Genomic DNA, 12,647 nt, shown 5'->3' with positions numbered 1-12,647 from the left:
AATTGCTAAATATAATTACTTCAAATGCAATGTTATACAGACAATAATTAAAATGGTTTTCTAGTTCTAAGGAAATGTTTTTTTTGTTTTTCTGTACCTAATTCCTTTGATAAAAATGAGAATCTTGCTACAAGCTGACCTATATTAATAAATCCTAATAAAATATAAAACTAGCACATATTCTAAGAATATAAATATACATTTTTGTTTCCAAAATAATGACAGTGAATGTCAGTCTAACTTATCAACATTTATTGAACTTTAAAATAAAATCCTTAAAAATGCATCAAAAATGATTGCAATTTAAGTTTTTTAAAATCTTAATCAAGTTCTTCTGTTGTTAACAGTAGGAAGTATTTTAAAAATAATTTTCTTATTTTTAGTTTTTAGCTCTTTTATATTCAGACAAAACAATTGTTGACTGTCCTGATTTTGAGAAAAGCTTTGAAACGTGTAGACATATCTAAACAAAATATCTTGAATGTCTAAAAATAGTGTTTTAAATCTTTGTACGTATCAAAATGTTTGCAATGTACAATATTTTCCATCTTTATTTTTTCTACAAATTATCTCCAAACTATTCGAAGATTAATTGGCAACAATTTTTCTTTTGCATTGAGTCAGCACAAACCTTAAAGCCAAAGTCATTTCTAACACCTAATGGTCTTTTTCCTGGAAGATCGAGATTAATTTTAAAAATTGGGGTTCCTTTGTAGTACACATTGCTAAATGCAATGTAAATAATATAATAGCATAAACATGAAATAGAAAATGAAAAAAAAAATGCTGCAGTATTGTCTTATAATTTTAAAGGGATCACTGCAGATTACAAAATCTCTTTGCAAGGTTTTAAATTAATTAATGAAAAAGCATCTTTCTGATTTCATGTGCTCATGTTAACCTCAGTGACCTCTTCCTTTGTCAGATGATACCGTCTACAGTTTTCTTGAATAAGATCTGTATGCATCTGTCCATCTGCAACACTGCCCATGCATCCTGCAGCATCACATCCACACAGACACACAGTCTCTCCTCCTCACTGACGTCACAGGTCGGCTAAAGCTCAGTCTGGCCATAAATCACCTCTGTAGCTTTGTCCTATCACAGCAAGGAGAAAAACCTAATTATGCTTGATGAAGAAGAACATTCTGCAGAGACAGAAAGGGAGGAGGCTGTAAAATGAAGGGCAGAATTAGACAGACAAATGCAGAGGACACAAAACAGGAGGAGCAAAGAAGCCGTGAATAGAAAGAGAATAGGAAGAAATAAAAAATATGAGGAGAGAAAACCGAAACCCATCGAGCACCGTTTGAGACGTATGGCAAATCTTATGCAGTCGGTTCGTCAAAACACTCTTTTCATCTTTTTAGTCACAATACATCAAAGTATTTATTGAATTTGCAAAATATAGCATTAAAGTTGAAGAAATAGTGCTACAGAAAATCTTTCATCGATACAATGGGGTTCATTTAAATTCTGAGTAAAGATTATACTTTTTATCAATGAAATTAAATGTGTTTTAGGGAAAAACATTAATGGACAAAGAGTTATAGCTGGCTATTTTTTTCCAAATCAATATATATATACTTTTTAATTTCATAGACCATGTTAAAATGTTGCAATTGAAATTGATGTATTTCACCCTAAACACTGGGCATCTCTTCTGATGAATTACTGGTGTGAGGTTCAGTTTGAACAGCAACACTTTAGTTTTTTTTTTGTTTTTGTTTTTTTTTAATTGGAAGATTTATTTATTGATTAATTTATTAATTGATCGATCTGGTTTATTTCAAACATAGATTGCAGACAATACAAGACCAAAAAAATAAATAAAAATCACATATTTTAAACGCATTACAGAAATAACTAAATGCATTAATTAGAAATTTCATATGAATCTAGAAATCATCCCTCTCTGAAAGTATTCTTACATTTTTTAGTAAACATTAATTATTCACACTTTAGATAACCAGTATGCATTAATCATTGATCATCATCAGAACACATTACATTAATCTCATTAATCACATGTGGAAAATATGTGTCAAAGTAGTAAGAAAAAATATCATACCCATGAAAGCTTGGCTAATATTAGTGAAAATAATAAGATATGTGTATTTAAAAATAATGGTGGATTTTGATTAAATGACGTTTTTTGTCCGTCTTCTGTCATGACAAAACTCAAAGAAAAAGAGGAGAATTTACAGCGAAGAGGAAACAATGTGCACAAGAGCTTTGAAATAAATCACACCTTTCTTTTAATCTATTTATGCTTTTAGTGCCTTTGCAAACATTGATCTTTTTCTGCTGGCAACCACTCAGTACTAAGTGGCTGATTCTCATGACCCCCAAAACTTCAACAAAATTACTGTTTTTTATTTTTGTCAGTAGTCAGCTTGTTAGCTCTTAACAATGATTAATTACTTTTGAATTTAACCCTTAACAATTTTTTGTCAAATATGTCCCCCAAGATTGGCAGAATTTGTCAAACTAAAAAAAAATGAATACAACTTTTTTTGACAGTATTATAAGCCAACGTGAGTTTAATTATCATGATCACCTTCAACACTTCTATTCAATGACCTTGAACTCACCATAGTGGGGTATAATGGCCCAGGCCATTGCGGATGCATAGATCTCCCCGATCATCCAGAACATGCACAGCCAGCTGAGATGCTCTCCTCTTTTTTCCCGGGACAACACCTCAGCAAAGAAAGAAAAAACTATGGGAACAGCACCTCCTATCCTGCAAGAACCAAAGACAAGACAGTAGTATGGAAAAATTAAAAAAGTCAAATGAAAACTTTGTCTTGAAGTTTATTTTTTTGAATGTGGCCTATTTTACACTTTAGGTCAAAAATCAACTACAAAAATTAACTATAAGTTTAAAAAATGTGATAAAAGCAAAATGATTAAAACTGCAAATCATCTTCTTTTGAGACGTTTTTCTTGTGATTCAATGATGCAACCCCAACACTCAACTGGATGGGCTTTTTAATAACTCTGAGTGTCTCAGCTTAGAATGATGTAGGTGCAATTACTGAATTAGCTCTCAGAGGAGCAGTTACACTGCCAAGGAGGAAGTAATAAATCACCGTCAATGCCAAGACCCCATGCCTTAAGACAAGCCTTTGCTGTTCCTCATCACTCCTGTTTTCACAAAATATTCAGAGCATATGAGCACGATCAAATAAATGCTGTCGTTCTCTAGTCTTAGGTTTTGGAGCCGTGGTTTTTAAGCCACATTTATTAAGCTACAGTAAATAAACAATATGTTAACATTTAAAACACAATTTAAAGGAATTGTTCAACTTCTGACCATTTTTTAGTCAAATGTTTTTTTTGACACATACCTTGATTTGAGACTCAAGACCAAAGTTGGAATTTGCAATCAACTACTGTAAATATGTTTTTTTTAAGTTGATTTTTGAATTTGGACAAAAAGATCAAACTTCTATGGAGAAAATTCATTTGATTTGTGTGTGTAATTCTTGATGTGTAACTTATGTCTGCCTGTGGGTAACTGTGTCTAGTTGTAATTGTGTATTCACATGTACAAAATACAAAAACAAAATACTATTGTTCACACTGTGATTGTTCACAGGAGAAACTTTAATTCCGCAAAATTAAACAGTCATTCATAAAATGTTATTAAAATGAAACTTCAAGTAGAAGCATTAAAAAAATTTGGTCGGATTCATCAAAGAGGATGTTTTAAACAAACATTTTTGGTTTTAATCAAAATACATTTTAATAGTTAATTCCACAAATAATCAGAACCTTTCCTGTACTGTCACTACAAAATCCAAGCTGAAACTATGTCTCCAGTGAATTAGCATCAATACCATTTTAAATGAAATATTGTTTCAAAGGATGAAGCAATAGATTTAAAATGTGACTTTTTTAAATGCTGCTTATGATTCGTCAGATCACATTAAACAGCTTACTTTGTGTTTCTATATCACTGCAAAATGGCGTGTTCTTTTACCATTTTAGAATTGGAAAAAATCTATTCATCAACTTACCCAAAACCTGCAACAAGACGGCAGAGAAGGAATAAACCATATCCCTGGACAAACGACGACAGGAAGGCAAAAAAGCCATTGGTGGACATGCAGATGAGGAGGATCTGTCTGCGTCCCAGCTTGTCAGACATTCCTCCCCAGAAGAATGCTCCAAACATCATTCCCAGGTAAACAATGCTGCCTGGAAAAACAAAAAAAAAGATTTTAGCTTGATTCATTTCTTGCCATGATCAAAATTTGTTTCTTTTTTATTTGGTCCGGCTAACTCTTGAGAAAACCAATTTTTAGAACCACTTCGATAATTTCATTTATGCTTTTTGTTATCATGAGTGACGTCTTTAAGATGTGTCATTTTGACCAGATATGAACAAACTTTAAAGTTAATAAACAAAATTTAAAAAAAATCAAGTTGAACGCCACAAAATGGATGACATGGTTTAAACTTAGCCAAGATAAAGGAAACTAAACACTTAAAACAAGAAAACTTAACCCCTACATTCCTCAGTTTACTTTCAATTATGTAAAAAATAGTGCATTATTTTTTTCCCTTTCAAGGTGATGGTAAATTTGCAAATCATACGGCATGGAGTGAAAACACAAATCAGTGAAGAAAATTTCTAACAATTATTTACACTCTGATTGTAAAGAATACTGTATGAACCAGTGGTGAGAAATGTGTTTTTAGCAATAACATGATTGATTATGACTTGACTTCATCAATACCTAGAAATACAATGCACCTGCTAGAGTCAGGGTTTATATAAAAAATGAAAAAAGATAGGGAATTATTAAACATGTCAGTGGTCATCTATTTTTGTCCACAAAAATATGAGAATTTTTGTTTTTTCCTGTTTCTTTTAATATTTTATTTCTGCATTTCCCCACACTCACACCAGGTTAGTCAGCTCAGCTGCCTTGAGTTCATGTCAGAAACCAGTAATAGGACCCAAAGACATAGCAGGAACTTTAAAAGATGAATAAATAAACTTGACAAAAATATTTAAAGTCAAACATTAGTTCACAAAATATACAACTTGAACACAACATACTTAAATACACTGAGACTGATCAACTTTATCAGAGACATCTGTGGATAATCATCAAATGAGACTCCTGTGACAGGAGGAAAACATCATGGAAAAACAAATTGGACCAAAGACTCAATTCTCACAGTTAATTAATTAATCAATGTAGAAATTACTTTTCAATGTGTCATTACAATATCCCTTAACTCCATCCCTGACAAAGATGATCTGGAAAACTTAACAGGAGACCCCAAACTTAAACAAAGACAAATTCATTTTTTATTTTGAAGTTTTTACAAAGACACAAATGCACCTATTTAAGAGGTAAAGTAATTAGATCGTAACTCTGTGAGACCCTAAATACTCCTAAGTGAGTAATAAAAGGTAAAAAATAAATTGAAGTATTTTATTTAAAAAAGTATTTTCGTTTTAGCATGACTTTTTAATGTTAAAAATGAATGTTATGCTGTTTCTAAGGGACTATTGATGAAATCAACAGGTAACGTCTGAGTTTGAGGACACTGGTTTTGACCAAATTCCATCCCTAATCCATAACTACCAATAAAACTACATAGTGTGGGACTATCTTGGATTTTAAAAGGAAAACCATGCTCACTACTATTTTTTTAAAACAGCAAATATGTACGTCACCAATTTCATGAAGTGAAAGCCTAATCAATATGAGCATTTTATGACAACCATTTATGAATCCACTGTGCTGTGGTGATGAAAATGTTGATGGTTTATTAAAATAAAATAAAAAAATACTGTATATATATATATATATATATTTTTTTTTTTCCACAAAAATAGTTCATAAATGGTTTAAATGCGATGCACTGTGGTCCACATTCCCAAATCTAGCGAGCATCAATGCACACTGATTTTTCGCAGAGAATTCTGGGAAATTTCCTGAATGTCGTATTTTGGAATTATGATAGATTCATACAGCACTGTAAAATGGCGAACACCCTATATAGTGCGTATTGAAGGAATTCGGACATATTTTTTCATATCTCTCCGTTTGCCAGGATAAATGTAGGGATAGGGAGACGCTGTGGGGAAAGCAATTAGGATTCAGCTTTTATCTCATCCCCTTTGACTGTTCATGTTGAATTTCTTCATGCCTTCTAGACAGTTCAGTTTACCGTTTTATATTGACAGAGTCCCCCCCTGTGCGTGATTCCTGGTTTGTTTTGCCCCAATCAGCCCTGATTGTTTCCAGCTGAGTCTCGTCAGCCACTTGTTAGAGCCGCTGTATTTACAGGATTTTATTTCCCTCTTCCTCTGTCCTTCTGTTTTCCATCCTGTCTGGTTCTGTGCTTGGTTCCTGTTTGACACACTTCACTTTTTATTTTTTTTTTCAGGGTTTAAGGTTTTTGAAATTATGGAGATCCTGAATCTGAGGATCTTTGAACAATGAAATAAGAAGTCACAGAGTATTATTGGACGTTCATAAAGTGAATTTAATGAGTTTCTTGGGTTTGCATAATTGATAATAGAGAATTGATTATATATTAAAGCAAAACTTAGAGGACTAATGAGCAAATGAAGCCCCTTCAGGTATCTTGAAGTGCTTGTTGCTCACTTCTGTGGACTTACATTCCTACTCAACTAAGAAAGGAGAGTACAAGTTCACTTTTTTCTTTGTTGAGGGTTTATTTTACTTGTTTTTTTTTTGGTTTTTTTATATATTTTTTACCCCCAATGAATAGCAGGGGGTTTGTTGGTACTGACTGTAAATGCATAACCTCACCAAAGATTTAATATGGCATTAAATGATGTACTAAATCTGTGTGGTACATGAACTGAATTTATTAGAGTCAACAAATATCTGGTTTAAAAAAAATAAGGCCTCATAACATAAAGCTTGTTTATTTTATATTTTTAACAAATAAGATTAATTAAAATATTAACTTTAAGTCTAGCTGTGCCTCTAAGTACATACGTTTTACACTTCTACTGAATGTTTGGAACACAAAGAATCCAAATTATTATCAAGCAACTTTAAATCACTAAACATTTTTGTAACCCTCATATGAACTACAGAACACTTTCAAAATTATAACATGCGAAAGTGTGTTTTATTTTTGCTTAACACAGGAGTTAATTCCATTAGCATGCTTTAAATTTATTTCAAAAGTTACTTAGTCTGCTTCTACTTTTTTGTGTTTCTCTTCCACAGAATGTTGTCTATAAAATTGATTTAAATTGTTTAAAAAGGCAGATTACAACCGTTGCCATCATTATATTTAAGTCATTGAGCTACATTGAGTTTTTCATCAAAAAACAATTATTTCATTTTGTCGAGGAAAATTACCACTTTCAAAACTCTTGGTTAACTTTATGTTATTCTTTGTCGTCCTATTACTTGACCGAAGCTTATGCCCACTTTTTTAACATTAGCACAATAAGCTTTATAAACTTTCACAAGTCTCACTGTGAATATACCTTAGATTTTGGTAAAAGAAAAAACTAAAAGGAAAAACAAGCCAAATTCTCAACATTAAAATGCCCCGAATTAAAATATTGTGAGTAGTAAGATCAATACTCCACATAATTGCTTTAAAGATGTTCTGAACAACAAATACTCCTTAGTATAAAGCCTCAGTATATCAGCATGACCACAAAAGGCATGAGGAGGGTCTAAAATTACACAGCCATCTCACATTTGTCCTAATGTTGGTTAATGCAATAATTTAAACTAATTCTTTTCCAGTTTTAAGAGTTGGAAACTGTTTGAGTTAATGAGTTTGATTAAGTTATAATTGCAAAAGAACAGTATATTTTTGTGTACCTATATTCCAATCTTGACAGATTATAATTTCAAAATCTACAGACTTCAAAATTTAAGATAAAACCAATTAAAGTGATCCAAGATTGTTGTTTTTTTCCAAAAGCAGATCATTAAAACTAAGAATCTCTGGACAAGATTTAATATTTTAATCTTGAGCATAGAATTAAACCCATCTGCTTAAAATGTTTCTCTGAAGACAAAAATTCACACCTGAAATTAGCCTTAAGACCATCAGACTTTAAGCCCCACCAAGAAATGACAGAGGCAAACTCCTTCCTTCGTGACACTGTAATGGGGTGTCAAAACTTATCTCTTAAAAAAAGAAAATATATATATATATAAAATATTATTCCAGAAACCCCTCAGGCACACTAAAGAGATCAAACAAATTATACAGAGCTGCTCTCTTGAGCTCCATACATCCATTCAGTGAAAAGACTAAATGTACATTAAAGAGATTTCAAGTTCACAAATATACTCTATCTTTTTTGAAACTTTTCCAAAAATGAGTAAAATGCAGTTTTGAGTACAAATGCAAGCAAATTAAAAATGTAAGTAAGTGCGGCGGCGAGAGTGTCAAAAGGGAGCCGGTTAATGAGAGAGGAGTGTGCGGTAATTGCTGGATAGGGTAAGAGACAGGCAGTGAGGAGAAAAGGACGAGGGAAGACGCTGGTGCAGGATTCAGCCTTGTCACATGCAGAGGAGCACCCTGAGAGACGTGGGAGCGCTGAGCTGTATCACAACCTCCTCTGATTTCATGCTTTAATGCTTTTTACTCTTACTAGTCCAAACTGCAGCACTGCATCCAATACCCACGCTGTTTTGTAATAATGATACTAGCTTGCTAAAGTATGTCTGATGCACCCAGTAACCATGATTCAAGATTTTTTCTCTGTCAGCCTTTAGCATTATATCTAATTAATGTTAGTAGATCAATCATCAAAACTCACATTTTTTTGCCTCATCAACTGTTCCTAAATTTCTTCTTTTCTGTCCAACTTTTCCCCCTTGTAACACTAATTTTCCTTTTATTTGCAGATTCCTGTCTGCACTATTAAAAGCAGATCTCAAGCACATTTGCATGATATTGTATCAGTTTTTACCACTTTACACAGAAAAGCTGTTTAAAGTAGAATTTGGAGAGCATGATTCAAAGTGTTTTTTTCTGCTTCATAAATGTAGTATTTAGTTTAAATATTGATCTGTTCAGCCTAAATGAACGTGGATAATGAACATCTTTTTAAATTTTTTTCAGCAATTATAGCTACCAACAATATGTTTGGTCCAAATCTTTACAAATTGAATTTTGTTTGTGTGTTCCCCTCCACATAATTTAAAAACACTTGTTTTAATGGAGTGGTATAATCTCCAGAGTGACATTACGATTGTACTCCACCACAGAAATGCTCTGCTGACCCTGGACCACGCAATCCTGCACAGCCGGCAAGCTGGCTCCAAAAGACGGGGATAAAGAAAGGGATGATGGGAAATTAAATATGACAAGCAGGGGAAAGTACTAAAAGGGATGCTGCTTGAAAGGAGACAGAGGGTGAAGTTAGGATGCAAAAGGCCAAGAGAGGAGAAAGAACAAAGGATCAGAAGGCAGCGACGCAAGCTTCAAATGTACAAAATGAAGAGGTAAGAAACTGAAGGCACAGAGGGAGATGACTTTTCAAGGAAAGCAAGGAGGGCAGGGCTGAATAAGTGGGGGGAGAAACATAAAACCTATCAACAGCAAAATAAGTTATTATAGTGTGATTCACCTAAAACACTTAGTCACTCCCTTCCTGTTTGCCCTCATCCGCTCTTTTCTACACTTTTTTTATATTACATCCACTTGTCCAGCCCCCCCCGCCCCCCCCCCATCTCTTGTTTTGTTCTTATCTGTGGAATTTAACCATTTTGAGCTGAAACTGCATTTTCATTAATATAGATAATGTTAGAGTTGAGCAAGATCAAAATATCACGATAAATTTACACCCATTGAGAATTTTGTCCCTCAGTCAGAAACCCAAAGTAAAGGAGCTACAGAGAGGAATACTTTGGCCTCTTTTCGTTATGTGAGGCAGCTGCCTCAAATGTTCTCATTGAACTCAATTTTCATCAAAAAACAGTGGTGGTTTCCTTATTTTCAATTGTTCTAAACCAATATATGGAAAAACACTGATATAAAAAATCTGCTGCTATTCCAATTGGGTTATGTACAGCCTCAGTTTAGAAACATTTTCTACGTAGCTTGATATAACATGCATTGAGCTGGTGGGTAGATGTACTTCAAAAAGTTATCAACAAAAAAAAAATCATGTATAACTTCTGTTATTCCTTCTAATTTTAAACATGGCCATTTTATATTTGTACATGAATGTACTTTTGCAGTTTCTTGTAGTTTTGTGAGCATCCTTTTGCATGTTTCTTTTTGCAATTATAACTGTAATGAACAACCAATCTCTCTTAGCTCTCCTTCTTTCTTCTTTTTTAGCAAAGGGCACACAAAAAATAGATTTTAACTATGTTAATGCACTTATTGATGTGTAAATGTTGCTTCAAAATCTTTGTAATTCATTTAAAATTGATAAGACATAACGAGAATTAACCAAAACATACAAACCCAGTTATCTAAGTGGGGCGTTTGCTAAAGCTGCCATGCTAATAGAAACTCTTGATGTATTGTTTTGAAGGGCAGGTCACTGAAGGAAAGAGTACAAAATGTACTGAGGCCAAACACAGCAGCATCAACTCAGCTTCACATTCCAGTCGCAGCCAAGCTCCACGTCATAAAACAGAACAATCAGGTTCAGAGAATGGGGGAGAGTGAGAGAAAATGGAGAACGTTGAAGTGAGGGTGAAGGTGTGGCAGGCAGGGAAAATGGGTTACAATAAGAGAAAACATAACCCTGATTCTAAGGGAGAAAAGGAAAAAAAAGAGAGAAAAGTAGAAACAATGATGTAGGCATTTAAGATACGACCTGTATCAGTTAATGGATATACTTTATGCTTAAATTTAAATGGGATAAGTGGACTAATAGTCTATAAAAAAGACAATGGTACAAGGATGAGACACTATTCAAGCTATGAATAGATTTCTGATTTGTTTTAATCAAAGTATCTGATAAAAACAGCTGAACAAAAGTAGAAAATGTTGAGAAGTTTATATATTCAATGCACTTTATTAAAAGAGGAAAGCCATCTGCTGCACTTCAATCACATTTCAGGGTGAACATCCCTTTAAAAACTGGTGATTCAGCCATGTGACGGCCAATTCTAAAGAGTAACAACTGCAGCATGACGTAAAACGGGTGTAGAAAATGATGGAGGGTTTTATATTTGGATCCTCAATTGTATCTCAGATTTTACAGGGTCCATTTGTCTAACACAGTTACTGATTGACATTCAGATATTATTACGGGATGTAACCAAACTCTTTCCTAAAGAGGCCCCATCACACCATCTTTGCATCATGCAATGCTGTAAAGTTGAGGCCCTGTCAGCTTCCAGGCTGTCACTAAAGGCTGTTAAATGTCCTCACTCCCGTACTGTCATATTTTGTCAGATTCAGTGCAGAGCTCTTTGGTGATGGATTACACACCTGCAGCCATGAGGTCTGCTAAAACTCCACTCTGACACACCAAGATCACACCCGTCACCTTTACAGTCTTTACACTGATACAGCAGACAAAGTGTTTATCACAACATACAAAGCCTGAAGAGCAGATTAATATTGTTTTCCCAATACAATAACATGAAAATAGAAATATCCCAATAATTAATCAACACGTTGATGAAACATTTTTACATTTTTTTATTAAAAAGATTTGGCAAATTACACATCTATGATTTGCACTTGATTTGATAGGGACCAGATTATTGCAACTATGCAAAAAATATATAAAATAAGTATCTCAATAGGGTGGGATTATATACATTTACTACTTACTATTCCCTTGCAAGCAATAAATGACTTTCTACCGTACTTTAATTAATAAAAGTTAAAGTTCCATTAGTTGTCACACAACTAGGTGTGTGAAATTTGTTTTCTGCATTTGACCCACCCCCTGGGGGAGTGGTAAACTGCAGACACAACCGCACTCAGGAACCATTTGGTGGTCTAACCCCCCCATCCAACCCCTTAATGCTGAGTGTCGAGCAAGGAAATGTTAAGTCCTATTTTTAGAGTCTTTGATATGACTCGGCCTGGATTTGAACTCCTGACCTTCCAGTATCAGGGTGGACACTCCTCCACAGGGCCACCCAGCTGGTTACCATTAAATACAAGGATAATCAATGTATTTAACGAATCTAATGTGAGATGTGTATGCATTACTGCAAAAAATTATATTTATGATCACAAGTAATTATACTCAAGAAGATGGCATCATTCTCTATCAACTTTCTTTTATATTAAATTCAATGCATTACTTGATATCTGAAATTAGTTTGATATTTTTGTGTTTTGTACTTCTTTTTTACTGCACTACAGCATTCAGTTATTTTTTGATGCTTGAAATAAATCAATAAAATCAAATTAGACATAGTCTAACATGTCTAACAAAGAAAGCGTTTATTAATAAAAGTCATTTCAAAACTAAGGCTAGTTTGGGACAATATCGGTCATGTTTTAAAAGCAAATAAAATTAACAAGGAACTATTTTTTTTATTGTTGATGTTTATATAAAGAATCACATTTGAAGATCTCCATATAGAATCAAAAGACACGTTTATAAACTAATTGTCTGATTGCTGAAAGCAATCAGAGTATGTTATCCTACTGCTTTATTATAGTTTATTATTATTGTCTGATTG

At 33.4% G+C, this 12,647-nt stretch overlaps 2 protein-coding genes and 1 long non-coding RNA gene across 5 annotated transcripts in view; 2 read left to right on the top strand and 1 right to left on the bottom strand.

Annotated features, from left to right (window-relative positions):
* The window catches only part of LOC118599088, a 12,167-nt gene extending 7,942 nt beyond the window's left edge, over positions 1–4,225 (top strand). The window contains exon 3 of the long non-coding RNA XR_004948374.1: positions 3,997–4,225. This is a non-coding gene — a long non-coding RNA (uncharacterized LOC118599088). The remainder of the gene's footprint in view (positions 1–3,996) is intronic.
* sv2ca (synaptic vesicle glycoprotein 2Ca) overlaps positions 1–12,647 on the bottom strand; it is a 29,697-nt gene that overhangs the window by 10,442 nt on the left and 6,608 nt on the right. For all 3 annotated transcript variants that reach the window (XM_024275459.2, XM_024275460.2, XM_024275461.1), the window contains 2 exons: positions 4,026–4,206; positions 2,595–2,746 (listed from right to left, as the gene is read on the bottom strand). In XM_024275459.2, coding sequence (XP_024131227.1) covers positions 2,595–2,746; positions 4,026–4,206 — 333 coding nt within the window. The remainder of the gene's footprint in view (positions 1–2,594; positions 2,747–4,025; positions 4,207–12,647) is intronic.
* Positions 9,277–12,647, top strand: part of poc5 (POC5 centriolar protein homolog (Chlamydomonas)) — a 26,287-nt gene continuing 22,916 nt past the window's right edge. Inside the window, exon 1 of the mRNA XM_024275462.2 lies at positions 9,277–9,485. Within this exon, the coding sequence (XP_024131230.1) occupies positions 9,408–9,485 (78 nt within the window). The 5' untranslated portion in view covers positions 9,277–9,407. The remainder of the gene's footprint in view (positions 9,486–12,647) is intronic.

This window comes from Oryzias melastigma, linkage group LG9 (assembly GCF_002922805.2).
Source record: "Oryzias melastigma strain HK-1 linkage group LG9, ASM292280v2, whole genome shotgun sequence".
Classification (NCBI taxonomy): domain Eukaryota; kingdom Metazoa; phylum Chordata; class Actinopteri; order Beloniformes; family Adrianichthyidae; genus Oryzias; species Oryzias melastigma.
The sequence above is the reverse complement of the archived record's forward strand: the minus strand, read 5'-3'. Positions and strand labels throughout refer to the sequence as shown.